The 24,942-nt window shown below is 35.0% G+C and overlaps 7 protein-coding genes across 9 annotated transcripts; 3 read left to right on the top strand and 4 right to left on the bottom strand.

Moving 5' to 3' along the window:
• LOC124443964 (metabotropic glutamate receptor 1-like) lies at nucleotides 1-5,956 on the top strand. Its single transcript, XM_046994515.1, has 5 exons — nucleotides 1-322; nucleotides 1,649-1,743; nucleotides 2,455-3,032; nucleotides 3,268-3,719; nucleotides 4,161-5,956. The coding sequence occupies exons 2-5, from the start codon at nucleotides 1,677-1,679 to the stop codon at nucleotides 5,680-5,682; spliced, it is 2,619 nt and encodes an 872-aa protein (XP_046850471.1). The 5' UTR covers nucleotides 1-322; nucleotides 1,649-1,676; the 3' UTR covers nucleotides 5,683-5,956.
• Nucleotides 510-15,855, top strand: LOC124443977 (nucleolar protein 16-like). The gene is made up of 7 exons (XM_046994539.1): nucleotides 510-520; nucleotides 13,370-13,375; nucleotides 14,645-14,771; nucleotides 14,843-14,948; nucleotides 15,023-15,074; nucleotides 15,215-15,321; nucleotides 15,681-15,855. The coding sequence occupies exons 2-7, from the start codon at nucleotides 13,372-13,374 to the stop codon at nucleotides 15,792-15,794; spliced, it is 510 nt and encodes a 169-aa protein (XP_046850495.1). The 5' UTR covers nucleotides 510-520; nucleotides 13,370-13,371; the 3' UTR covers nucleotides 15,795-15,855.
• LOC124443973 (protein FRA10AC1-like) lies at nucleotides 5,883-9,316 on the bottom strand. 2 transcript variants are annotated; one of them, XM_046994532.1, is made up of 15 exons: nucleotides 9,259-9,316; nucleotides 9,099-9,166; nucleotides 8,844-8,939; nucleotides 8,727-8,772; nucleotides 8,541-8,617; nucleotides 8,411-8,455; nucleotides 8,284-8,322; nucleotides 8,138-8,222; nucleotides 8,013-8,058; nucleotides 7,869-7,927; nucleotides 7,112-7,166; nucleotides 6,970-7,012; nucleotides 6,441-6,598; nucleotides 6,146-6,245; nucleotides 5,883-6,044 (listed from the first exon to the last, which is right to left on the bottom strand). In XM_046994532.1, exons 1-15 carry the CDS (start codon nucleotides 9,289-9,291, stop codon nucleotides 6,002-6,004), a joined length of 993 nt encoding a protein of 330 aa, XP_046850488.1. In that variant the 5' UTR covers nucleotides 9,292-9,316; the 3' UTR covers nucleotides 5,883-6,001. The 2 variants fall into 2 exon arrangements, with proteins under 2 accessions (XP_046850488.1, XP_046850489.1); XM_046994533.1 differs by having other exon boundaries at nucleotides 6,146-6,242.
• On the bottom strand, nucleotides 9,316-13,263 carry LOC124443975 (spermidine synthase-like). Of its 2 annotated transcripts, XR_006947782.1 has the most exons (9): nucleotides 12,966-13,263; nucleotides 12,683-12,803; nucleotides 12,494-12,586; nucleotides 12,255-12,408; nucleotides 12,065-12,148; nucleotides 11,844-11,989; nucleotides 11,639-11,753; nucleotides 11,420-11,574; nucleotides 11,070-11,340 (listed from the first exon to the last, which is right to left on the bottom strand). XR_006947782.1 is itself a non-coding variant. In XM_046994537.1 (7 exons), exons 1-7 carry the CDS (start codon nucleotides 13,094-13,096, stop codon nucleotides 9,511-9,513), a joined length of 861 nt encoding a protein of 286 aa, XP_046850493.1. In that variant the 5' UTR covers nucleotides 13,097-13,262; the 3' UTR covers nucleotides 9,316-9,510. The 2 variants fall into 2 exon arrangements, 1 of the variants encoding a protein (XP_046850493.1); XM_046994537.1 differs by lacking the exons at nucleotides 11,070-11,340; nucleotides 11,420-11,574; nucleotides 11,639-11,753 and adding an exon at nucleotides 9,316-9,642 and having other exon boundaries at nucleotides 12,966-13,262.
• LOC124443976 (ADP-ribosylation factor-like protein 3) lies at nucleotides 13,289-14,433 on the top strand. The gene is made up of 2 exons (XM_046994538.1): nucleotides 13,289-13,717; nucleotides 13,882-14,433. Exons 1-2 carry the CDS (start codon nucleotides 13,372-13,374, stop codon nucleotides 14,235-14,237), a joined length of 702 nt encoding a protein of 233 aa, XP_046850494.1. The 5' UTR covers nucleotides 13,289-13,371; the 3' UTR covers nucleotides 14,238-14,433.
• LOC124443970 (testicular haploid expressed gene protein-like) lies at nucleotides 15,791-20,907 on the bottom strand. Its single transcript, XM_046994530.1, has 6 exons — nucleotides 20,272-20,907; nucleotides 18,557-18,626; nucleotides 18,126-18,188; nucleotides 16,932-17,051; nucleotides 16,703-16,834; nucleotides 15,791-16,503 (listed from the first exon to the last, which is right to left on the bottom strand). The coding sequence occupies exons 1-6, from the start codon at nucleotides 20,834-20,836 to the stop codon at nucleotides 16,059-16,061; spliced, it is 1,395 nt and encodes a 464-aa protein (XP_046850486.1). The 5' UTR covers nucleotides 20,837-20,907; the 3' UTR covers nucleotides 15,791-16,058.
• On the bottom strand, nucleotides 20,886-23,010 carry LOC124443540. The gene is made up of 4 exons (XM_046993992.1): nucleotides 22,873-23,010; nucleotides 21,420-21,855; nucleotides 21,117-21,329; nucleotides 20,886-20,940 (listed from the first exon to the last, which is right to left on the bottom strand). The coding sequence occupies exons 1-4, from the start codon at nucleotides 22,976-22,978 to the stop codon at nucleotides 20,886-20,888; spliced, it is 810 nt and encodes a 269-aa protein (XP_046849948.1). The 5' UTR covers nucleotides 22,979-23,010.
• Between the last annotated feature and the right edge of the window lie 1,932 nt (nucleotides 23,011-24,942).

Raw genomic sequence — 24,942 nt, 5'->3', positions numbered from 1 at the left:
ATTAGCTTAATATGACATAAAACTTCAGCACAAAATTTGGACTTACTACCTTGGTCACAACGATCATGTGGTGTGGTTAGTTTGCTTTTTAAGGACTTTATTTTTATAGTACGTGACATTTTGAGTAAACAAGGAAAAAGTGTGATTAAACACGGAATTCAGCGTTTGTGTACTTGGGTGGTTTGTTTTGAAAACGTTTAAGTCGATCGTCTTGGTGTGGCTGGTAAAAAGATTTACTGACTATAGATTTGAAGGGTAGAGCTTCCTCGGAATAGCATCGACAGGCAAATAAGCATTTACTGTTGGACATAAAATATTTCAGGTATTTTTTTATTAATAGTTGAACTATTTTCTAATTTCTAAAGAATGACGTGGGAAATAATTGAAATGTTTCAAAACAACAATTGCAACTATTTATTGTATAAATATAGTTCGATATAAACTATGTTGCAATTACGACAGTCATGTGAATATTTTTATTCGAGTTTTTATTTGTGTTTGAAAACCGACAACGCAAAGTGTTTGAGAAACATATTTCCCTATTTACAATGTGAGGAGCCTATGAATATGACCCCGCTAAGTATAAAATGATCAAGCAAATCGCACTTCAACTTATGAATTTTTAACGTTGTCGTTGGATTGTTTTGCTTATAAAGTAATTAAAGAAAAAAATGTGGCGATTAATTTGGAAAAGCAAACATTTTTTAAAAATTCCGGTTAAAGCTCCGTATTGTTCTAGTCGACTCTCATTGTTTTACATATGTTTTACTAACTAAAAGAACGGAGGTTCAATTCTTCTAAAGAATGAATAACTCTTAAATTACAGTTTTTTGTTCATTCACTTTAAAAACCCTAAAAGGGGTGATTTTTAAAGAAACGAATAATAAATTTGCTAAGTAATTTCCGTTGTTGGAGCGCTGGCCTAGTTTACCACTTGAGCAAACGACAAAGAACGTACACTCAAGCAGATAATCTAATGTATTCAGTCTATGACTGTCAGACTAAACCACATGGATTTTGCACGTCTTGACGTATGTGGGATGGTTTTTTGCCTGTTCAAACATTAATTCATACATCTGTATTAAATTATCTTAAATACAATCAACAAATGAAAGACGACTTATATTGTTCGTCTTTTTGTTTAAGTCTCGTATAGAATAGGATGTTGTACGAAACTCTGTGTACTACTTCCTTTAATGCCTGTTTTGATAAAATCGAAATCATTGGTCCAAATCTATCGTACAACAGCTGCGTGGAGAATGTGGAAATTAAATTAAGGTTCTAAGCATTAAATATTAAATATTTACACAACGTCGTATTTTAAAAAAGAAGCATTGTTTGATATAAAGTAGGTAGGTGTTTTTTATTGTTGTAAGGATGATTTTTATTCACATCTGATAAGTTTTCACAGAAATATTTTGTACTTCGTTGCCCTATTCAAAAGTTTCTTATGAATAAAAAAATAAATAATTATCACACAACAGGTTTCCGTTGCTTAGTTTGAAAATTCTGTTTCTGAAAACAGCATGAATCTCTGATAGTTATGAAATTATGTATGAAGTTTGGAAAATTTTGAGCGAAAAGTTATGCGTTATGAACCAAAATGCTTGTATATATAAAGCACAAACATTATTTTTAACAATTACAGCTGTCCGTATTTGTTGATGAAAATATAGATGACGCTAGTGTACTTTTGGTTTTTTGCATTGAATTTTCTCTTGTACGACGTTTTGGGTGAGAAAGGTAAGAACGATTAAAAATCTTTTTTATTGCTACGCTCACTCATAGCATTCATCTATAGCAAATGATATTGTTGTTATTGCATTGGTCGACTAGATTTTCCTAGATACACGTATACGCTACGAAAAAATCAAGGCAAACATTTAGAATTACGTAGAAGTAAAAACTGTTTAAAGGAAATTTCGTTTGAAATTAACAAAGAAATATTTCTTTTAAAAAAATCAAATCACTCACTCAAACACAGCAAATAGCATGACTTTGATGGCAAATGAAGCCATCTAATAAAAAATAGCATCCACATCAACAGATATGTAGATATGAAAATAAATATGATCCATTGCTTTTCAAAGATAAATCTCTTCAACACTGTTTCTGACACTTTAAAAAAGGTGCGCACGCATTTTGACGTAACACATTCATTAATTCCATGAAGATTTAGAAGATCGATGCATCCCAACGAAAGCCATATATTTAAGGCACTTTTTAAAGGGCAAAATAATGTGAAAGTTTCATATTGAAAATCACAAGGATCTTTTAATTTTACACCAAAATACTATCTTTGCGAGATATAATGAGCATGGTTATTCTTCGGAAGAAACCGACCTTCTTTTTACCCAGACATGACCATTTAACTTTAAAGAAGAGAGCGTTTTCAACAGCATACTGATATCAACGTTTCGAATTTAATACACAAATCTTTCTCTTTCTTTCCAGGCAAACTGACAACAGATGGAGACATCATAATTGGTGCATTGTTTCCAGTCCATATGATCGGCAAAAACGAGCTAGAATGTGGTGCATTCAACGAGTTGGTGGGATACCAATACATGGAAGCGATGTTATATACTCTGGATAAAATCAACAGGCGAAAAGATATATTGCCTGGCATCAAACTCGGTTCGATTATCTATGACACTTGTCGAAGTCCAACAATCACTGCGGATAAAACAAAAGAATTCATTAAAGTGACACTGAAACCATCCAAGATTAACAGTTCGGAATTTGCTGGTGTAATGGGCGCATTTGTTAGTGATAACTCAGTAATAGTGGCTAACTTTCTGAGAGTGTTCCGTATACCTCAAATCAGTTACGGATCTTTGACCGTTAAACTCAGTAATAAGATCGTGTATAAGTATTTCCTTCGCACTGTTCCTCCCGATAGCTTCTTTGCTGCTGCACTCACCAAGCTGCTCTTGAAATTGGATTGGACTTTCGTCTCCCTAGTCTACTCTACAGGAACGTGGGCGGAGACTGGTGCACAGGAATTGCGGAGCGCTTTGAAGCGCAGCAAGGTATATAGTTATTTGGGTTGATAACGCTAACGATGAAAGGCAGTTAAGGGTTTTAGTAATGAACACTTACTAACAAACAGAATGTTACTCTTCAGTGATTTTTGTGTGTAAGGGTTATACGACTTTGTTCGTCAGTGCAGGATGTTTGTCCAAAACCAATGGAGATAACTTTCTCAACGTTCATTCTCAGTTCTTTTACGACAAATACCCATACTTCCATATTTTCCTTAAACAGATTTGTGTTGAGAAGGATATCAAGCTTGCACGATTTCCAAAAAAAGAAGAAATAGACAAGGTCGTCGAAGATTTGACAGATGATGATGACCGACCGCGGGTCGTTATTCTCTACACGATTCAAAGAGATTCCCATGAAATATTGAAAGCGAAGAAACGACACCCACGCGGCTCGAGATTGACGTTTGTTGGCAGTCTAGAATGGAGTAATCGTAGGGACATCACACAAGGCGTAGAGGATATTGCTGATGGAACTATAGCGTTCGGTCATCGAGAGGGAAAGATTCCTGAATTCGAGACGTATTTTCGTAATCTAAGGTTTAATAACTACAGCAGAAATTACAACGAATGGATTGGAGAATATTGGCAACTCACTTATAAATGTAAATTGAAGAATTTTACAATTCCCACTAGTTACAGCAAAGAATGTAGCGGCGACGAACCAAACACGGGGTAATATGTTTTATGTGCTTTGCGCATGCCTAAAGGGCTTGGGAGCCCATGGGTTTAAGGACACTAAAATAGTGTCAGGCCAACAGCAAATATAGTTTGTTGTTTGAGCGTTTAGGATGTACTGAATGCCAGGTTTTAAGTGTGCCAAGTTTTCAATTTAATCAGCAGACTCTTCATCTTTACATGATGCAGTTAAACTCAATTGAAAGCAACAAAAAGCAAGCCGTTTCATTACTAGTTTTAACTTTCTTGTGTTAACACAAAATGAGCATGGAACACCAACAAATTTCGAAAAGTTTCCAAACGCCATGAGTCATGCTACAGGTGTGACAATCTTAAGATCTGCTACTATTTCTCAGCTTTTAAACACAAAATATTTTATCTTTTCCCATGATTTCATCACAAATTATTTTTGAACATACTAATTTGATTTTCCAACAGTTATAAGGAAATGGCGCCCGTCCAAGTCGTTATAAATGCTGTCCAAGCCATGGCAAATGGTCTTGATGCGTTGCATAAATACAAATGTCAGGGAAAACCGGGAGTTTGCAATGAGATGCGTCCCATAGATCGAACATTGCTTTTAAACTATCTCCACAACGTCACATACGTTGATGCAGCATTCCGCTTTCCGGTGTCGTTTAATTCAAAACAGGAAGTCGATGGTAACTACACGATATTCAACTTCCGCAAGACCAAAGGTACTTCATATGATTATGTGAAAGTGGGATCCTGGGTAAGTAAGCTAATATCTGGTGATATCGTGGGAGATTTGCTTTTCAATGAATCAAATGTTCGCTGGATGAACGGTAGCACGATTCGACCTCTGTCGACTTGTAGACCGCACTGCAAGCGCAACCAAATTAGCATATTGCGTGAGGACGCGTGTTGCCATGAATGTCAGACGTGTGAAACGATGGATATTGTTGTAAACAACACGTGCAAGACATGTGCCGAAGGTTATGTACCAAATGCAAACATTTCAAGTTGCCAGAAACTTCCGCTGCACTTCGTGAACATGAACACAGCTCTTGCTGGTATAATAACATTCTTTGCTTGCCTGGGAATTGCTGTCGATGCAATCGTGTTTGTGATTTTCATAAAGAATTCGGAAAATAAACTGATTAAGGCATCAGGTCGCGAGATGTGTTACTTGATGTTTGGGGGGATAGCAACCATATTTGCAGTACCGCTGACCTCTTTATCGAAGCCAACAAGTGTTCGCTGTTACATTGAACGTTTCGTCATGGGCATGTCGTTTACTGTTTGCTATGCACCACTTCTCATGAAAATGTTTCGTATTCATCGTATCTTTAAACATGCCAATCAGCTGCGCCGTCTGTCTCAAAGAAATATGATCAGCAGACAATCTTTGCTCTTGATCACGACAGGCCTGGTCGCAATTCAAGGATTATTCTGTGCACTCGTCTTCAGCTCGGACCCTCCTCGATTGATAGAGAAGTATGATGCAAAGACGAAAGAACTGCTTCTCGAGTGTGACTTCAAGAATTCCACGTTCGTCATCTACTTTATGTACAACGGTGTGTTGATCGCGTGGTGTACGTTCTACGCTTTCCGCACTCGTCAATTCCCGAAGAATTTCAACGAAGCTCTATACATAGGAATTACGATGTATCTGACATGCGTGGTATGGGCCATATTCTTTGCAACATTTCTCAACGCAAACAACAGCATTTCCCGCGTTTACTGGCAATCGTCGACTAGCCTTGTGATTGGCTGGGTCACTCTTTTGGGTTTATTTGTGCCGAAGATCTACCACTTATACACCAAAACTGAGATTCCCAATGATAGATTGCTCGCCTGGGGTACAGGCACCTATCCTGCAATGGAGGGTTCCATGGATAACAAAGGCTCGTGTCGACGTTGTCTTGAGATGGACGAAAACGTTAAAAAGAATGATTCGCCAATTCCTAAAGTTCTTGGTGCTATTTCGTCCAGTTAGTATAGAATTAGGACTCAAGAAAAAATACTTATCGTAGTTATCGCGATTTTAAAAGATTCTTCCAACCAAGGTTGCTGGCGTTTTATCATCCATTTATGATTGGACTAGGACTTGCAAAGAACTACTTGACTAGCAGTTAGTGTAGTTTTAGAGGATTGTATTTTTTATATTGCTATTGATTGGTGACATTAGTTGCCTTGTCGAATTTATAAACACGTAGTTTATTGTACATGAAATAAGTTCATCTTTATAATTAAATTATTTGATGAACATATGCAAAGTATCAATACAAGCCACGGTACATACCATGAGTCAGTCTTTACAAAAACATGTCTTCAAAGTAATCATCGAATTCTTCTTCTCTACAATTTCAAAATTTAGAAAAACTAAATTTGAACAATGAACTTCTTCAAGTTAGCTACATAGAAAGTAAATATGCTAGTTAAATTGAAAATGAGATCACCTTGTTTTATCAACTGTAACAATGGCCGGTTTCTTCCATATATCCCCACTTGATTGCGTTTTTAAATCGGTCAAAGACTCGTCTTTCTTTTCCATTCCTTCTATAAGATATTTGAACTTCATAAGAAACTACGATATCGACATTTGAATGTGAGTAACTATGTGTTTTCAAGCCGGAAATTTAGCGATTCAAATAAAAAGAAACCACTCTTCCGGGGATTAAAAATGAAGCTTACCATAAATAATATAGAGAAAGAATTAAACGTCCTACTCAAAATCATTGATTTTTTCCTCACCCGATTCCGATGGTTGATGATCGTTTGCATCGTCTGATCTTCGTGATCGTTTTGATTTCTTCAATTCTCGTTCTTCATTTGACTTTCGCTCCCCGCTTGACCTTTTTTCTTTACGTGATTTTCTTTCCTCGCGTGACTTTCGCTTAACGGCTTTCCTTCTATAGTTGACACATGACAAAGTAAAACTTAGTACAACTAAGTACAACTTAGTACAACTAAGTACAACTAAGTACAACTAAGTACAACTAAGTACAACTAGGTAAAACTTAGTACAACTTAGTACAACTAAGTACAACTAAGTACAACTAAGTACAGCTTAGCTATGTTTCCTCTAAGTCTGTCAATCAAACATTTAAAAAAACTGGCTATTTTTCCCGTTTGTCTCCAATGAATTGTTGTCTACAAACTAAGTCAACATGACAATAAAACTTGTTGCCTTACATTTCTGTCAGTAACATGTTAATCGCAGTTTTAATGGACGTCTCTGTATATTATGTAGGCGTGATATGAATCCAAGTAGAAAACTTACTTGTGATGATAATTGAGTTTTACTGAGCATTCTGGACACAACCCTGCACGAAGAAAGTACAAAAAAAAATATAATCAATCTTTGTGCTGCATTAAAATTTGTCGCAGGAAGATCTGTATGAAAATTTTGAAAAATACTGTACTTAGTTTAACTAATGCGTTCTTCTTTTCTCCGTGTTCACGATACGAGAAGTTTACCTGAAAATTCAACAAGATTTTTATCATTTAAAATCCCATTGAAAAGTTAAACATGCGACGCTCTAGTGTTCAACCATCGCGGTTTCAAAATCTTCGTTTAATCTACAAGAGTTCTTCTCAAACTATATCATCCAGGCAAAGTTCCAAAAAGCTTCTGTCATTTTTACTTATCATTTAAGGCAACCTTAAAGATGTTTTATACATTTTTCATTGGTTCATAACATGCACTCTCTCCTTAACTGTTTCTTTTATCATGAATCAAAGAATTCTTGGATTTCACAACAAATAAGAATTATGTGCTTTCGTAGTCTCATTTAATATTGAAATAAATAGCATGCAAAGTTGTTACAATGATAACACTTAGTAAACCAACATAATGTATGGTGTAATTGAGCCCCACTTAAAAAAACCAATTATTTTTATCAACAAAGGAGGTGAGGCAAACACATCTTTGCAAAATAACATGATGAACATGTCCGAAGTAAACAAAAGCAATATAATACAGCAAGATTACATATAACAATCATAATAGAACACTCCATAGGCAGAGGACTGAACACTGAATGCTAATGGAAAACATAAATTTAAGATATAGTGAAAGTGTCAAACACCAAACCCATAAAAAGTTAACAAATTCAGACATGCAACCTTGTCATTTTCATTGCTCTACACATAAAAAGAGACAAAACCATCGGCAATTACCTCCCAGCTTTGAAGATTTGAGGTGACATTACAAGTTTTATTACCACATATAAACTGTCCTGAAAAATACGCCATATCTATAAGTTTAATGTGGGATGAAGAAATGATGCAACTACGTACATAACATTGATATAGACTAAAAACCTTTTCCAGACACAACTTCCTTTTCAACTCTCCATCTTAGAGCAACCTTGAATGATAAAAGAACCACAAAATAATCTTGAATTGATTTCATAGTACTGCCACATTACACAATTGTGTCTACCAACCTTGTTCTCCTTGTATAATCTTAAATCAGATATACAATATTCTTTGAATAGTTTGTCGTAGTATTTTCTTGCAAGTCTTTTTCTCCTATAAAATACCAGGAATTATAACCTTCTATTTAACAATGAAAAGAAAAAGGTTTTCTAACCATGAACTGTCATCATCATCTTCATCAGACCAAACAAATCTTTATAATGACAAAAAGGATATAACTTTAAAATCAAGGACAAACATCTACATTAAGTTTCACCATACAATAACAACGCAATACGAACCTATGTTCCTCCTTTAAAATATCATGATCAGTTTTATCATACGAGCTATAGAAAATTTAAGTAAAAAGCCAAAAAAATTCCATAGTTGAGCATTGAAGTGAGTCGTAAAATAATGAATCAGTATTCTCACCCATCTCGTTTGAAATCTTTCATTGAACCACCATAGTATTTCAGATAGTTATTGATGTATAATTTATGTCGAGAGTACTTGACATATGTTAAGAATCTTTAACATTGTTCTATTAAGTTATATATGAATAAAGAAATGCTGAAACATAATGGTGCATTAACTGTGAATAAATACTGTGAAAGATACAGCATCAAGACGAAGCAAATGGAAACGATGAATTTTAGCTTCTTCACTATAAAAGCCAACTTATTGATGAAATGAATATTTATTAACATCCAAGAACAACATAATCGACAAACAAACCTATCGTATTCTGAGGTCACTGTCCCCTTTGAAGGAAGACCAAACGTATGATTTGGAGCTCTATTGACACCAGATAATTGATCATCTCTCCAGTTTCTGCCAAAGTTTTCAACAAATTCTCACATTTCTAGCATCCATAGTTTTCATTTAAGGCATCAATATCCTAATATGAGTGTAGCTACTTGCAAGAGAATGCATACAAAAAGACTGACACCGTGAGCAACAGGCAATAATTACAACAAGATTATAATGGACCTTTTTCTCTCGTCTTCATCAACTTCACTGAATTCCGATGTATAGCCTCCTGAGCCACCATACCTAAACTAAAAAGCAAAACGCTGATAGAAATTGAAAATGAAGTTTTTCTTTTCTATCAAAAATTCATAATAATTAAATGTAAAAACTTTTAATTCACCTGGTTTTCAAAACCTCGATTATTGACAGCCATTTTGAATACGTCACAGTGAGAAAGTTAAGAATTGGTACGCCGTGCGGCACACACCAAACAAATTATATATTTACTATCACAATTAAAAAATATACAATTTCACACTGTAGAAAAGCACAGTTTTCCATATTCACAACAGCAGTTGTTATGATAGCCGTTGATTTATATAAAGCAAGAGTTTTTCTCGTGTCTGGTGTATTTTTCACGAGAATTCACGGTTCAGCTTTCTATGACTTTCCTGACAAACTGTGGTAAAGCAAAACACTGTCGACGTACGTCTGGGTTATAGAAGTGCATTTGAGTAATTTGTTCGTACGGTAATTGTTGAACTGGATTTTCAAAGCTTGTGTTCTAAAAACAAGAAACGTGTAGAAGAAAGTAGAATCTGGTAGAAGAAAGTAGAATCTCATATATACATACAGGATTCATGCTTCGCAGAAGAAACGTGGCTTGTCCAAACGGTTTCGTGGGAATACAAGTATAAGCAAGTCTTACACAGGAAAATTTTGTTTTGCTATGCTTGAATAAGGTGTTAATAGCGTCGAGATCTGTCCAAAAACTGGGAACTAAACAATGTATACGTTGAAATAAAACCAATTATTTATCTTTAGAAGAATTTGTAATTTTCCTTCCTAAAGCCCGGTGTCCCGGAAAATTTTCTCCCTCCACAAAAATGGACATTTTTCCAAGTAAATATGGCACCCTCTTTCGGAATCCATCCCCACTTAGAAACTTAAACTTTTAACACGAAAATGGTGCAATTTATTCCAAAACTAAGATCACAGACAATTTAAGATATTACAATTTATGTAGATCTATACATTTTGCAACATAATATCAAATCGCACTTTAGCAATGACATCATTCGTTGGCGAGCATGTTAATATTCCCGCAACAAACAAAGAATGAGTAAAAAGAACATCAAAGCCTTGACTGACTCACATTTCATACAAACATTCTGCAAACGGATTTCCGCACAATAAAACGTTCAGTTAACACAACAATCGTTCAATGCTGCTAAAAGCTTTATCAAAAAAAATATTTTTTTTGGGGGGGGGGGGGGGCAAATTCCCTGTGACACCGGTTCACACAAGTTATATAGCTAATGTAACAACGATAAAGGAAAACCTTCATGTAATGCAATTGTGTTGTAGGAAATGAATGTGCTTTCATAACTGAAGTGACACTAGATCGTTAAATCGTATACGTCCAACCTTAGGACATACTTACGCTGACATATAGAAATTCCATTAGATTTTAAGGCTAACTTTATGACATCACCAGTTGACGTCGGCAAAAACGTTTCCACAGGAGCTGAAACGGATATAAAGTACGTGTCATCAGCAACAAACTCGATATTCAAAGCTGGACCATCATTATGATTAAGGTTACATATAATAATGATGTCATAAGCTTACATGTAATAATGATGTCATAAGCTTACATGTAATAATGATGTCATATTTCATGGGATGCGATCTGAGAAATTCGACATAGTTGCCAATGTGGATTTCACGTAATTTTGGATGATCATAACCACCAAAATATTTCTTACATACGTCAAGAAGTGCCTACGATACAAATATGAAATGAAGCTAGTTATCCTTTAAGGAAATCAGGCACGTAGCCAATTGGGGGGGGGGGCAAAGATTCATAATTATATTAATTTTATAGTCCTTGAAAAAACACTGCATTTCAAAGAAAACTAATACGGTATATCATGCAAATATGAATATTGGTGCTGCAAACGAAGCGACAGAACTATACCCTAACCTGACTTTCCTCGCACATATAAATCTCTTCAACAGAAGCATATCGCGATACTTCATGTAAAATAGCACCACTCAAACCACCTATGATCGCCACCTACATTTTAGAGCGGGTAAAAAGGAAAATGTCTGCATAGAAAAATCTGAAACAAGGAAAACCTTTTTCGGATTCTCGTGACAGCTCAAAGCAAGATGAACTAAGGATTCATCCAAGAAAAACTGATCGCGTTCTGTACGAATAATGACGTCGTTAACTGCCATTACCTTTCCATAAATGAAACTAAATTAATAAATGCAACAAAAATTTTGAATTGATGCATGAAAGCAAAACGAACAATGAATACGAGTAATTAAAATACTTTTCGAAAACAAGCACTTTCTGATCATCAATTATTTCCGAGATGTGAACTTCTTCTTTAATCAAACATAGTGATTGGTCAGGAGAGTTTTGTCGCTTTTCCCAAAACCAGTCCTTTTCATCCCTTGCACCAGTTTTTCTAAAGTCTTTCTCACGCTACAAAACAATCACAAACGAGATGAATGAATTTGGTCATTCTTCCTACAGACAATCATTATACCTTCTTGAAATACTGTGGAAAGACACAAGCCGTGCTATGAACATCCAGTTATAAAGTTTGAAACCAAATGAGGACAAATTTTCATTGAAGCCAATGGCTGATCAAACCTGGTTTCCTATTGATAAAAGTTTCAAGGATGAAACATTTTATTACAATGTTTGTACTAATCTTAGCAGATATATGACAATCATCAATGTGCACTGACTGGATTGGAACTGCACATTAGAAATCCAATCTGTCCACATGGATAAGTGGGAACATTAGTGTATGCATATTGAACAACGGGGAACAGTTGGTTGCAGAACTTCATCATATTGTTGATAAAAGCAGCATCTAGCCAAGGGCATTCACCTGGTACAAAGAGCAATAACTAAGTCATACAAAAACCAAAATAATAAGCATCATTCAATGATGCTGAAGGCAAACCTTGACTGCACAAAAGTCCATCTGGCTTTAAAGCAAATTTCATAAGTTGATAATATTCTTTTTCAAACAAAGAAGCAGCAGGTCCTGTCATAAAATTATGAAACCATCAAGAAATCTTTTTTACCTAATTTCATATAAGAATGACGGTATTTTATAAACTACATGGTTTGAGAGATCTTATACTGTATACCTATAGGATCAGATGAATCAGTTATAATGACATCAAATTCCCCCTGATGCTTCTTCATAAACTCTTTACCACAGCCAATATGTAGAGTATGTTTGGGACTTGAATAACCACATGATAATATAGGTAAGAATTTCTTTGAAACATTTACAACTTCCTGTTGATGAAAGTCACATGGGGCAACAAGTAAATATAATATGTTTGTATCCTTGTGAACAAACAATAATTGGGACTAGTTCTACCTCATCTATTTCACATTGTACAATAGATTCGACAGAAGGATGCTTTGCAATCTCTCGTATAACACCCCCATCACCTGCGCCAATAACCAAGACCTATTACAGTTATGCAATCAAAATTTAGAATGGCAAAGAAGTTAGTGATCTAATATGTATATCAACTTAGCAAAAACTTAATTCTTCTAAAAATACCTTCTTTGGACAGGGATGAGAGCTCAGAGGAAGATAAGTTATCATTTCCTGATAAGTAAATTCATCTCGATCAGTACATTGTATACAACCATCTAGTACCAACACATTACCATGTGACTTGCTGCAAGATAAAATCACACTTTATTTCATCATAAAAAGAAGGAAAATCCCAGAGCTTATGGGACAAAATAGGATGTCCTAAGGGATCATATTTTAACCAACTGGTGGAAAATATTCGTTGACTTTAAGAACTTCTTTTCACAACACAGCTCAACACACTAACCTCTTAAACACAAGAATATCTTGAAATTGGGATCTTTTATGATATAAAATCTCTTTAATCTCAAACGACATGGCTTGACCATACCAAAGATCATTGATCTCGGAAAACCATCCATCTTTTATGAACGCCATATGTTATTTCAAAGCAACGATTGTATACAATTCAACAAGCACATGGTAAACCGTGAACCGGAATTCCAACAAGATTGCCTAATCCAAATTCTTGTACATAATGCCATGGATAAATCATCACATACGTATAATGGCCCTTATTTTATTCGCAAACTCGAAGGGTCAAAGTTCGCTTCTTTCCTCAGACAACACATGACACTTGTGCAACAAAGATGAGCTCATTCGTTCTCTGAGCATTATGCAATACCTATTTTCACAATTCATACCGCGTAGAGATGGGTTTATATTCTTGGTTTCGAAATTTAGGATTGTTTGGGAAGACGTCCGTGGTCCTTGGCGGGGGTGTTGTTAGCTTTGGTTTGGGTTATTGTGCCTACAAACTATTTTCACGACGAAAAAAATTGGAACTGTTTGACGAGAGTCCTAATAATGGAAACGAACATAAACCTGCTGTTCAGAAACGTGTTTTGGTACTGGGTTTAGAAGGTTGTGGGAAGACTACTTTTCTTGCTGCTATTGCTAACCTTGGTTCTGGTACAGTAGGCAGTGAAAGTAAGCCAACTGAAGGATTTAATGTTATGTGTGTCACAACTAATGGCGTCCATCTGAACATTTGGGAAAGTTAGTATTTTGTTTATCATTTTTGTGTTGTAATTTTAGAATGGTTAATGTATAAGTAAAAAGTACATATACTTGTACATATGCAATACTAAAGTACATGTACAATGCTACTTGCTGTCTTATTGCTTCAAAAGTTTCTTTTGTTGTTGTTTTCTATTTTACAGTTGGTGGAAGTGAAAAAGTGCAAAATTACTGGTCTAAGTTTACAGATGAGACTGATCTCCTTATTTATATGGTTGACTCGAGTGATGAAGAACATTTTACAGAAGCCAAAGATAAACTATATGAACTTTTACAAGATTCTTGCCTACAAAATACACCTTTAATAATTCTTGCTAGCAAGCAGGATAAAACTGGAGCTCATTCAGTTAACTTTCTTCGAACCATGTTTGATGTTGACAATCTTCTTTATTCTCGATCTGTGGAATGCTTTGGAATACAAATATCTCCACTTGGACCAGAGCTTCAAGGATTGGAAATTGTACAAAACTCTATTTTAAAATTTTGTATGGAATCATAAAAGGATTAAGTTTGAAGATGTGTTATATTTTGAATTTATTTTTAGGCTTTGACTGTATTTTGAAAGTACAACTGTAAATATGAACTTCTGTTGTATTTTTGTTAATTATTTTAAAGCTTATTATGTCATTTATTGCTTTCGTTTCACTCGAAATGACAAAATCATGAAGTGATATTTACAAATCTTTTTAATCTAATCCCTAATTGATAATACTCGTTCTCCTAATCTTAACACGATGTTTATAAGCCATAATATTCAATCGACATCTCATTTTAATTTATGTCAAAATCATGTATTGATACTACTAATCTTGTTAATCTAATCCCTAAGTGATCCTCCAAATCCTAGCGAGATCTTTATCAGCCGGATTACTCAATCTAAAATAAGAAGTGTCTAGAGTAAATAAGTATCCTCAGCAAGATTCAAAATGGCTGGCGTACGAAGAAAGCGTTCACAAAAGATGAAACGTGTTAACTCAACTTGTCCAGGTCGTAAACTAAAGAAGAAAGGCAAAATCAAAGTTAATATTGAGAGGTTTTTAAAATACGTTGAAATGGCAATAATTTGCTGGCATTTCAACGTCACGTGTTTCGTTATCTTCACAGTAAAACCATTCGCAAAGCATGGGACAAATCCAAGACGCTTAAACAGAATTTTATGAGCCTTGGTCTCGCCTACAACATTAACAAATTAACTTCAGAGGAAAATAAAGTCAGTACCACATGACCATGATGAGAAAAATGGAGGAAAAATTTATGTGTTGTGTTAATATGTTTAAATTTCAGGATGATGATTCAATGGAAATCGATAAGAAGCCAATCAGTTCAACCATTAAAGGTGATATGTAGAACAAGCACCTAGGGATTTTTGTTATTGTAATTTCACCCCACCACCCCACCCCCACCCCTGCCTTAAAGCAGTACACACTGTGAGCTAGACTCAATTTGTGTTTAAAAAATAGAGCTTTATTTCTCTAGGGCTTGAAGAAGAGGCTTCTCATTGCATGAAAAAAGAAAGGCATTTTTCGCCTGGTGAAGCTAAATTTATTTGGGAACTAATTCAAGATCATGGCGATAATTACGAGGTGATATTCCTAGATAAAATGTGATATTCCTAGATTAAATGTAATATTCCTAAATCAAATGTGGTATTCCTAAATCTAATAAATGTAATATTCCTAGATAAGATGTGATATTCCTATATTAAATGTAACATTCCTAGATAAAATGTGATATTCCTAGATTAAATGTAATATTCCTAAATCAAATGTGGTATTCCTAGATCTAATAAATGTAATATTCCTAGATAAAATGTGATATTCCTAGGTTAAATATGATATTCCTAGATCAAATGTAATATTCCTAGATCGAATGTGGTATTCATATATCAAATGAGTTCAAATAAGAAAAGTGCCTAATTTGTGATTTTGTATTGTGCTTTTAGGCTATGAAGAAGGACAAACGTAACTTTATGCAACATACCGCCAAACAACTAAGACGAAAGTGCTTGAAATTTTTAAGCTCCAGTCAGAATTTTGCAAATGACATGGAAAGTTAGCCAAAAGAATTGTATATATCTTAATGCATTCTCCTACATAAATAGATGAAATGTATAATAACTATTGAGAGTGAAAGACTATCTTTTCTTTGGTCGTGTAGTGATCACTTTGTTTCTATCGTGTTTTTCAATTTCAAATTTTCAAAGAATGATTCTTAATCATTTGTGTAGAAGTCCAGTGTTTTTGAGATGTTTCTTGCAGCAAACAACACGTCTTTTCACAAAAGCTTCTCAATGCTACAAATATTTGATTGCGTTCGTCATTTATACAACAGTCGCCCTTCTTGCTAATGGTTGTGCCAACTCTCTGATACGCTCTGTTGGAGATCTCTGAATTGCGGACCTGGAAACAGGTCTGTTAGGTTCTAAAGGTTTTCTATATCCACTTGCAAGTCTTTTGGCTTGTGCAAGTTCAAGCGTTCTCTGCGATGGTACAGCTTTCAAAGCTGATTTGGAAACGGCCCATTGTGGATCTTTCGTTTCCATGTCTTTCCTGCACTTGGGTTGAGCAAGTTGCTCAGTCCTTGGAGACGCCCGAGCCCTTTTTGCACCCGCACTCACAGTTGTGGGAAGAGGCTTTGGAGGCTCGTATTGGTTGTGCACAGTCTTCGATCGCGCCAATCCGTTTGTTCTTGATCGTTCTTCGGCGTTTTTAGCTGCTTCACTGACTTCCCATATTGGCGATGATCTACCTGTCCCGTCCATACGCCTGGTCGGGGTAAAAATTTGACAACTTCAATAATAACATACGCTCAACAAAAGCGTGAAATAAGTTTAATATCTACACGGCTCACATAAATTGCTTCAACCATTCGTGTTATTCAACCAAACTTTAACTTCCAGCTGCCCTTCCTTTCATCTCTCCTTATTTTTCAAGCTAACTCAATGAAAGAATCATTTCCACTTACTTTTGTTCAATAAAACCTTCGGGTTGCGGTTTTGGTTTAGCAAGTTGTAGAACTCTATATGAAGCAATGGCATTCATTGCTGCTGGACTGACTTCCCAGATTCCAGATTCAACATCCATAATATAAAATGATCTGAAATTGACAAGAAAAAGTTGTTTCCACTATTTGCACTTTTTGGCAACTGCTGACTATCAAACTGAACACCACTAAACTTCACCCTGATGCGTACTTTGAGGCCTGAGGATATTTCTTAGGTTGGGCTAGCTCCTTGGTCCTAACTGATGCTCCAGCGGTCAACGCGGCTGGACTAATGGGCGACAAGGACTTTTGGTTTCCCCACTTTACGTACCTGAAGGAAAATTTTCAAATTAAAAAAGCCAAAGGATGAGATGATGACCAATTTATTTATAATGTTCAAAATGAAGATCCGAATAAAGACGCTTTTCACATCTCTGTTTTTAGAACATTGATAAAATCAACAACACAGCAACGTAACAAAGAAGAGAAGAATCTTTTAGCTTAACACATAGTAATAGCGAATATATTTTCAGCATAAAATAAATTTTGAAAAAACAAAACAACCTGAAATATCATAAGTAAGTGACATAAAAAAAGGCAAGAAAAAAGCGCTTGTTTCCTTGCTTTCAAGCGGTATGTCATGCAGGCAAGCTTTGACAATGAACAGAAAAATCATAAAAAAGTTCTTGCATCTGGTATCATTACACTTAAGCCCGTTGGATGAAAAAGAAAAATATCATCATCATACGATTTCGAAAAAAATATTTTTTAGCTGTATTTGTCGATTTCACCGAAGAAAATTTTAAATTTTACGTTGGGATGATTATATTAATCCAATTTATCCAAGTCAAGATAAATGAACATTTATAACATTGATCATGACCTGCTGCACGCAGTGACCTCACAACAAACTCAAAACGTCATGAGACTCTGGTTTGTATGAATTGAGAAATAAAATAAGATCATTTGAGTATTAAATTCACGTTTCCCTTATGTCTGTTTAATAAACAATTGCCATCGATTGGATGATTCTTGATTTCTTGTATAGTGTTAGATAATATTCTACATACATTGTTCGTGTTCCATGAAGGACATAAGCGATTTATTTTATTAAATACATTAATTATAACTGCCTTTGTCAACATATTTATCTAAAACAGCATACTGTTCAATACATACATCCAAGAATTCAGTTCCGATTCGGTACATACACACACCCCAACAAAATCTTAGATAGAACATTAATCTGATACGAAACATATCTGATATGATCATTCTTATATTCATCATAAGCTTTTCAGTGACACAAAAGTAGGATGAAGATAATGTTTCTCATTCCGGGTTAAGGTAATTATTTTAGCCGATTAACAAAGACTAAGGCATTATAGCAAGATAATCTTCCTACCTGAAAGCAGTCGCTTCGGTCGTCTTTGATTGTTTAGGCAGAGCTAGTCTGCTCAGTCGAGATCTACAAGAAAAATGGGAATTTTTCGAACGTCAGTCAACAGATGTTGTCTCTCTATTTTGTCTGAGTGTTTCAGTAAACCACTTCAAAATCGTTTTCGCTCTCAAATCCTGTATCCGCTATTCAAAATTAAATAAACATTTCAATGAAAGAAGATCAAGCACTTCGCTCCAGGGCAAAAGTAAATATTTCTCCTTGTTTTAAGAAACATGATACATCTTTGACATTTCGTTTTTCGTCAGGTTACCTTTTTGCTAACGATAGCTACAACGCGGATTAAAATCGAAGCGAATTGCAAGAATTCTCGAAATAATCAAAATTTTTCCAAAAGTACGAAGTTCTTGAATCAAACAAACATTAAACAAACTCACAATCCTCTCTCTCGAGTGGCTTTGTCCAACTTTGGTAAGGAATGATTGATCTTATGAACACGGACAGTTGCTATAAAATCATAAACAAAACCACTTGTTATCCTTAAGGCAACACATACTACCCTCTGACAACCATATCTAAACAACACGTCTCTATGAAGTAACAGTTGATGGCATTACATGATTTGTTCATGTGAATTCTATGTTTGATGGCAGTTGAAAAAACATCAGTACTATTGGAGATATCGCGTACGTATAGATGGACGTTGATATTATATAGAGTGAGCTATTGTTCATCCCAACACATGCAGGTAATTGGCCATCACTGAAAAACTTCTTTTGATTGGTTGGAGAGCACAACGTTACCACGGATACCAGACATAAGTGTATTAGAAACGTCTGTGTTAGAGGAAAAGTTTAATTTACTACTGTCAGCTTCTATGACTTTGAAATGTCTTAGTTCCTTCTGAAGATTTCATATGTTTCAGTAAGTTCTTTGTGACCTGGTCATCACAAGATGTTCAATCGTTTCATGTACTAGACAACGTTATCATTGGTTATTCTAATGTTGAAAGCGAGTGATAATTGTAAAGAGTGAACTATTGACCCTGTTAAAGCTTTAATTAAACATTAGCACGAGATTAGTACATCATCAGTCATCTAAATTACGCATATACAATGAAAAGAGCGAGAATACATTCAATGCCCAAACGAAGACTCAGAAGTGAGAAATAAGCTTCACACAGTAACACTTACATACCATAAGTGTTACATACACTGTATTTGATAACAAATGGAAAACAGAGAAAATGTTTTGTTATTCGAAACTGATAGTACAACATGCGAACAAAACGTCATTATGAGTTATGAAATCAGCTTGTGTTAAAAAGTAGAGTAGTTTGTTGTAGTAAGAGCTGTAAGAATTGGAAGAAGAAGGAATGCGTGAAATCTTATAAATGAACGTCCCATAAATAACCTTTTTCCATACGACGTTTTTGGAAGTTTTGAGAAAAAGAGAAAAGAATTAATATAATTTTGAAAACAGTCGAAGTTTTTATTGAGCATCATGTTTTACTGAACATATATTGAGTCGTTTTTTTTATTGGTAAATTGACCTTGACAGTAAATACAGCACACATTAGTGAGCAAAATAGTACTTTTAGGAAAAAGTCCCATAATTTTAGACAAAAAATTAGTAACTTGGCGATAAGGGATTTGAACTATATCAATGAAATCTTTAGGACAGACTCAGCACATTGTACTCCAAAAGTTGAGTGAAAAGAATTTAGCTGGATCAAGTAGATATGAAGGAGTGCTTGTTTTAATGTCAATAATGAATGCCTTGAGAACTGGATTTTTTATCAAATTTTGGCATTCACACTACACCCAAAATATGATATCTCAAAAAGGATTTGCGGCACGATATCAACGAGATCTTCAGGATAAACTCAACACATAATCTTCTTGGGGTCTCTGAGATTTAATGATAGATTTTGTGACATAATTATAAAACTAATGCAGTCGAACGTTCACTGATAAAATATTTTATTAAATAAGCTTTCGGTTGTCTGTCTATTTCTTTTATAACCCGTCGAAGGTTCTAAACAGACAGCCGAAAGCTTGTTTGATAAAATATTAGATCAGTGAACGCTTGACTGCGTTATGTATAATCCTGATATCGGATCACGCATTTTTTTCTATAAAACTAGTCTTACCTTCTGTAGAACTCATATATGCGTCATCAGCATGACCGCTTGATTTCGATAATTTTCGTGTAGCTGAAGAAATCGGGGAATTTTCGTCTTTTGAAGTGCACCACCTGATGCTTGCAGGTTTAGACCATGACATATCGTCTCTGCGAATCTGAGAACTTTCTTTTCCGTCAAGTGAAGTGTAAATATTGTGTAGTGGGACATCATCTTTTACAGTCGTTGTTTGTTTGTGAGTTCGTTCACTGGCACTAGCACAAGATGAGACGCTTGTACTTCGTGTTGAAGAACGCCGAGCTTTAGGTTGATGTTTTTTCTTATCTTTTCGCTTTCTATTTACTTGTGAATTTCGACTGGATTTAGATTTTTCATCCATTGATTCGCTTTCAAACCAAGAACCGACTTTATTTTTCCAACTGCTAGAGTCGTTGCGATAAGAGTTTGGACTACTTTGCGGAGTTTTTTCTACATCTTGACGCGACAGATTTGTCTGTCGACTGGTAAAACCTGACTCCTCATCTTTACCATTTGCCTTTCTATTCGTGTCACGTGACATGCTGTCATCGCCCATGCTGTGTTCACTGTAGCGCGAATTATTACGATTTGAAACAATTGAACCATCACGACGAGAGAGTCGGGAACGATTTCGAGTATTGCGACCGCAACTGATCGGGTCTGCGAATAAAACATTACGACTCACAACAAATGATCTCTCGGAATTTGAAGGATTGGATATTTTACGCCGACATTTAGTTTGGCGACTACTCAGCGTACTATGTGGTGTGGCTATGCTGCTGATAAGGCTGTTGACACTACTGGAGTAATGTGTTTTTAATGTTGATATTGTAGACTTTCCAGGTTGTTTGACTGAGCTCCACTCTGTTTCGATTGTTGAGCTCTCACTACCAAATATGGTTTCATTGTCGTCATCAACGGAACTAGTCGGTTCATCTTCGCTTGCACTTCGGCTACTCCCTGTCTGGCTACTATTAATATCCTCAAGATGATTTTGACTCTCGTCCACGGAGGCACAAGAGCTTTTACCTGAACTGCGTGACCTTGGTCTGCAAGGAATCGATTAAGAAAAACTAAAATAAGGAATATAAAAAAACAAATACCCAGTCTATTTGTCTATTTCCCTAAAACAATTATACCTGTTATCGTCAATACTTTTTTGTATCCCAGGAATATCTCTAATTTGCGGCTGTTTCAGAGATCTTATGCCCACTTTATCATTTTCAACGAGCAAAAGATTTGGATTCATGTGCTCTTTACCCTTAGATATCTTTTCATCCATATTATCAACTTTATTTGGTAATTTTGTCTGAATATTTCCCGTTTTGACGTGATTATTTTCGTTTTCCTCCTTAAAAACGTTCTTTTTAGCAGCAGTTTCATCCTCTTCTTTTCTTTTGTCCGGCTGTTGATGAATTGTTTGTTTCCAGTGGTCACTCTTTTGGTGTCTGGGTTGTAAACATTTTGTCTCATTTATTGACTTCGTGCTGGCTTCGAGTGTTTTTTCTAGGTTGGCCAAATTGGCGATAGTCAGTGGGGCTACATTGCTCTTGGACATGATCATATGAAATTGAACTAAAAATAAAGATTTCGTTTAAATGACTTGCATCTTGCAGCTCTTGCAGTGAAGAATTATAATCAGCGGTTGTAGGGGCTCTGGAAGCTTTTGAAAACTGAGGGTGGGTGTCCAAATTTTTTCATCATTTTCTCTCTAAAAAACTTTTTCCGATTTTAACAACAATTTTTCACCAATATGTTTAATCAAAATAACCTTGTTTTTTATACTACACGCGAAATCTATTTAAATGCTACAACGGATAGGAATACCATGGATTAACTCGCAAAGCCTTTTTTTTACATTCTATAAATGAACACAAATATTTTCTAAAATGTTTCTGTCGCTACTCATTACGAACAAATGCCTTGAAAATTGCATCGATGTCTATAGTAAAATAAGCATAATGAAACGCGTGCGCTGATTGGTCTAGAGCTGTGTTTGCATTAGCCTGTGCAAAACACATCTGAGCTCAATCAATCAAATCAATTAAAACAATCAATCAGTCAAAGAGAATCTGCAAATCGATCATGAATACATTTTAGAGAAAAAATTGAAATGTTTGTCTTTTTGCATTATTTTTATTTTTAAAAGAAAGAAAAGATGTTTACTGTGTTTACACTGACTTATGCAAACCTCGGAGACGTTTGTGAGAACTCTCGAGCATGTGCAACCCTCGACCTTCGGTCTCGGGCTTTCACTGATCTGCTCTCGAGTTCTCCTCTCCCAAAGGTCTCCTCAGTTTGAATAAGCCCGTGCAAACACAGTAAACATCTTTTCTTTCTTTAATGCATAAAGCATATCTTTCTAAGCATGGCAATGAAATTTACCATGGAGAACTAGTTTACCGAAGGATCAATTATTACTTTGAAAAATTTGCAACATTTGCGGGTGTACTCCTTATATAGGACACCCGCTGTCTGAAAACTGCGCGTGTTCTGACACCCGGACACCTGCTGCTTCCAGAGCCCCTGAGCTGCGGTTGTAAAAATTATAGAAAGGAAGTTAAAAGTTATTTTAGAACGATAGAAGTTTACCTGATTTTAGTGATGGTATGTTTGATGTTTCGATTCTAAAATGAAGGAAAAAAATTTGCCAAGTTGCTGTGATGACGTTATCTCTAAAATAATCAATGTTTTGCATGATAAAGCAAAAGCAATAATGAAGAACAAATTTCTAACACGCTTATGAACAAGAAATATTTCAGGACGCAAACGCGAGAAAAAAATTTGACATTCAGACAAACCTTTTGACGAAGAAATATCATAAATGTTATTATATTTAATTTTCCATTTGAACTATTTTTTAATCGAAGAAAATATGCCTCAACACCACGCTGCAAATAAACAGAAACAGCAAAATACAACGGGTAGTTACTAAGGTAATATATATACTTCAAGGTATCCTTTATTCTGATTGGCTGTTTTAAGTGCTGTTCAACGGCAACAAAAAGGCTGTTGTAAAATCGTAAAATTTCAAAATGCAGTCTTTCTCGTTAAGGTGACAAAATAGTAATGAAACTGAACTGACTATTTCACTAACTTCATCAAATAACTTCACCAAAATGTGAAAATATGTTGTCAAGGGTATTTGTCGGTAAAAAAAAAACTAATTTACTTGAAAATTGAAAAAATTGAATAGAAATCCATAAAAGCAACAACGTTCGGACTTTTAAGTGTATATCAAATTTGAGGAGCCTGACTTGAGTTTAATTTGTACTGTGTGTCAAAGGCATGTTATATAAAAAATGTTTAAACAGAAATAAAACTCTTGAGATAAAAACCAAGATGTTCTATAATTATATTCAATACGTGACAAAAGACGACAAGAAATGGACACACATTTTCGTGAATGACAATGATCATTATGGGGTCCCAATAATAAAGAAAAAACCAACGATGTGTAAATTATTAAGTATTCCTTAATTGATACAATATCATTGAGTATAGTATACTTTGCTATAAGCGATATTGGACGGCACATATATAAATTTTAAAACACGCTACACATGTTGATCACATGCTGATACGTTCATCGCCCTCCTCCTCCCCCTCCCCCCCCCCTCCTCGCAAGAAAGAAAATAAAAATAACTTTCTGAATAAGGAGAAGCCAAAAAAAAACAATTCTCTCTATCATAAAAAAATGATCGAATACTATTTCTAGAGAACTCGCGTTTGCAACAGCTGCTCTATGTATATCATGGGCGAAACTAATGACTTTCACCTGCCTAGTGGCAACACATTTTCTATCATTAATTCATTATTATTTAATCTAAAACGTGATCATTTATCAAAGGTAGAATCTCACAATCTAATTGTTATAATTAAAATGTTTATTTAGCTTCATCCAATAATCTATAACCATACATAGTGTTGCAATATGCATAAATACATGTTATTGATGAACTGTTTGTATAATAAACAGAATAATTTTAAATAAATATATACATATATTTAGCACGAACATGCCAGAAAGGAATTGTTAAAGCTGGCTATCGACCAAAAAATTATAACCAGAATTTTGACATAGGCTCTCTTACATATATTACTACTGTTGAACCACAGGAACTATACATGTAATTTCAACTAGAGGGTGACCCCAAACGTGTCTCCTTCTTCATTTCTCTATTCAATCGTGTGCCTAAATCGTGCAAAAAAAGACAATTTATTATATATATCTGCTAGCTGTGCAAAACGGCAAGTATTGTTGTGTTTTGACGTTAACTCATTTTATCAAATAATGCACCGACAAATGCAAGCAAATGAATAAGTAAAAATCAGATAAATCTGACGAAATCAATTTATATTATCGTAACGTAGTTAAGCGCGGCTCATTCGTTCGCAGTTGTTACTTTATTATGCAGATGCATCCAATCAAAAACAATGAACGAGAATAAAAAAATTGACAAAGCTGTCTAAGTTTGACACAAAGTTCCTTCGTACATACAAAGCAAAACTTCACGTGATAAGCTTAGGAAAAGAACGATATTGGAAGTAAAAGACAATTTATATAAATATCGAAACGCGCAACTTCCGATGTGGAAGAAATAAGCATTGATGTCAAAGATAAAAGAGTGTTTTGTGTCACAAGACATTTAAAGTAATCTT

This window comes from Xenia sp. Carnegie-2017, unplaced genomic scaffold (assembly GCF_021976095.1).
Source record: "Xenia sp. Carnegie-2017 unplaced genomic scaffold, XeniaSp_v1 HiC_scaffold_21, whole genome shotgun sequence".
Lineage (NCBI taxonomy): Eukaryota > Metazoa > Cnidaria > Anthozoa > Malacalcyonacea > Xeniidae > Xenia > Xenia sp. Carnegie-2017.
Note: the sequence above shows the minus strand (reverse complement) of the source record. Positions and strands in the feature narration are given on the sequence as shown.

Bases quoted from the DNA above. Each gene is read 5' to 3' on its own strand.
- LOC124443976 (XM_046994538.1), top strand. From the start codon at position 13,372: ATGGGTTTATATTCTTGGTTTCGAAATTTAGGATTGTTTGGGAAGACG. The intron at 13,718-13,881 runs GTTAGTATTTTG...TCTATTTTACAG, and splicing joins CCATCTGAACATTTGGGAAA to TTGGTGGAAGTGAAAAAGTG.
- LOC124443977 (XM_046994539.1), top strand. The intron at 14,772-14,842 runs GTTTTTAAAATA...TTATCTTCACAG, and splicing joins ATCAAAGTTAATATTGAGAG to TAAAACCATTCGCAAAGCAT. The intron at 14,949-15,022 runs GTCAGTACCACA...TTTAAATTTCAG, and splicing joins TAACTTCAGAGGAAAATAAA to GATGATGATTCAATGGAAAT.
- LOC124443970 (XM_046994530.1), bottom strand. From the start codon at position 20,836: ATGGGCGATGACAGCATGTCACGTGACACGAATAGAAAGGCAAATGGT. The intron at 18,627-20,271 runs GTAAGACTAGTT...ATGATTTTATAG, and splicing joins ATATATGAGTTCTACAGAAG to CAACTGTCCGTGTTCATAAG. The intron at 16,835-16,931 runs GTACGCATCAGG...TGTCAATTTCAG, and splicing joins AAATATCCTCAGGCCTCAAA to ATCATTTTATATTATGGATG.
- LOC124443964 (XM_046994515.1), top strand. From the start codon at position 1,677: ATGACGCTAGTGTACTTTTGGTTTTTTGCATTGAATTTTCTCTTGTAC. The intron at 1,744-2,454 runs GTAAGAACGATT...CTTTCTTTCCAG, and splicing joins CGACGTTTTGGGTGAGAAAG to GCAAACTGACAACAGATGGA. The intron at 3,720-4,160 runs GTAATATGTTTT...ATTTTCCAACAG, and splicing joins GGCGACGAACCAAACACGGG to TTATAAGGAAATGGCGCCCG.
- LOC124443540 (XM_046993992.1), bottom strand. From the start codon at position 22,978: ATGCAAAACATTGATTATTTTAGAGATAACGTCATCACAGCAACTTGG. The intron at 21,330-21,419 runs GTATAATTGTTT...GATTCCTTGCAG, and splicing joins AAAAGTATTGACGATAACAG to ACCAAGGTCACGCAGTTCAG. The intron at 20,941-21,116 runs GTCTACAATATC...TTTTATTCGCAG, and splicing joins TCAGTCAAACAACCTGGAAA to ACCCGATCAGTTGCGGTCGC.
- LOC124443975 (XM_046994537.1), bottom strand. From the start codon at position 13,096: ATGGCGTTCATAAAAGATGGATGGTTTTCCGAGATCAATGATCTTTGG. The intron at 12,804-12,965 runs GTTAGTGTGTTG...TTTATCTTGCAG, and splicing joins GATATTCTTGTGTTTAAGAG to CAAGTCACATGGTAATGTGT. The intron at 12,409-12,493 runs GTAGAACTAGTC...TTTCATCAACAG, and splicing joins TACAATGTGAAATAGATGAG to GAAGTTGTAAATGTTTCAAA.
- LOC124443973 (XM_046994532.1), bottom strand. From the start codon at position 9,291: ATGGCTGTCAATAATCGAGGTTTTGAAAACCAG. The intron at 8,323-8,410 runs GTTCGTATTGCG...GTCATTATAAAG, and splicing joins ATTTTAAAGGAGGAACATAG to ATTTGTTTGGTCTGATGAAG. The intron at 8,059-8,137 runs GTTGGTAGACAC...TTATCATTCAAG, and splicing joins GATTATACAAGGAGAACAAG to GTTGCTCTAAGATGGAGAGT.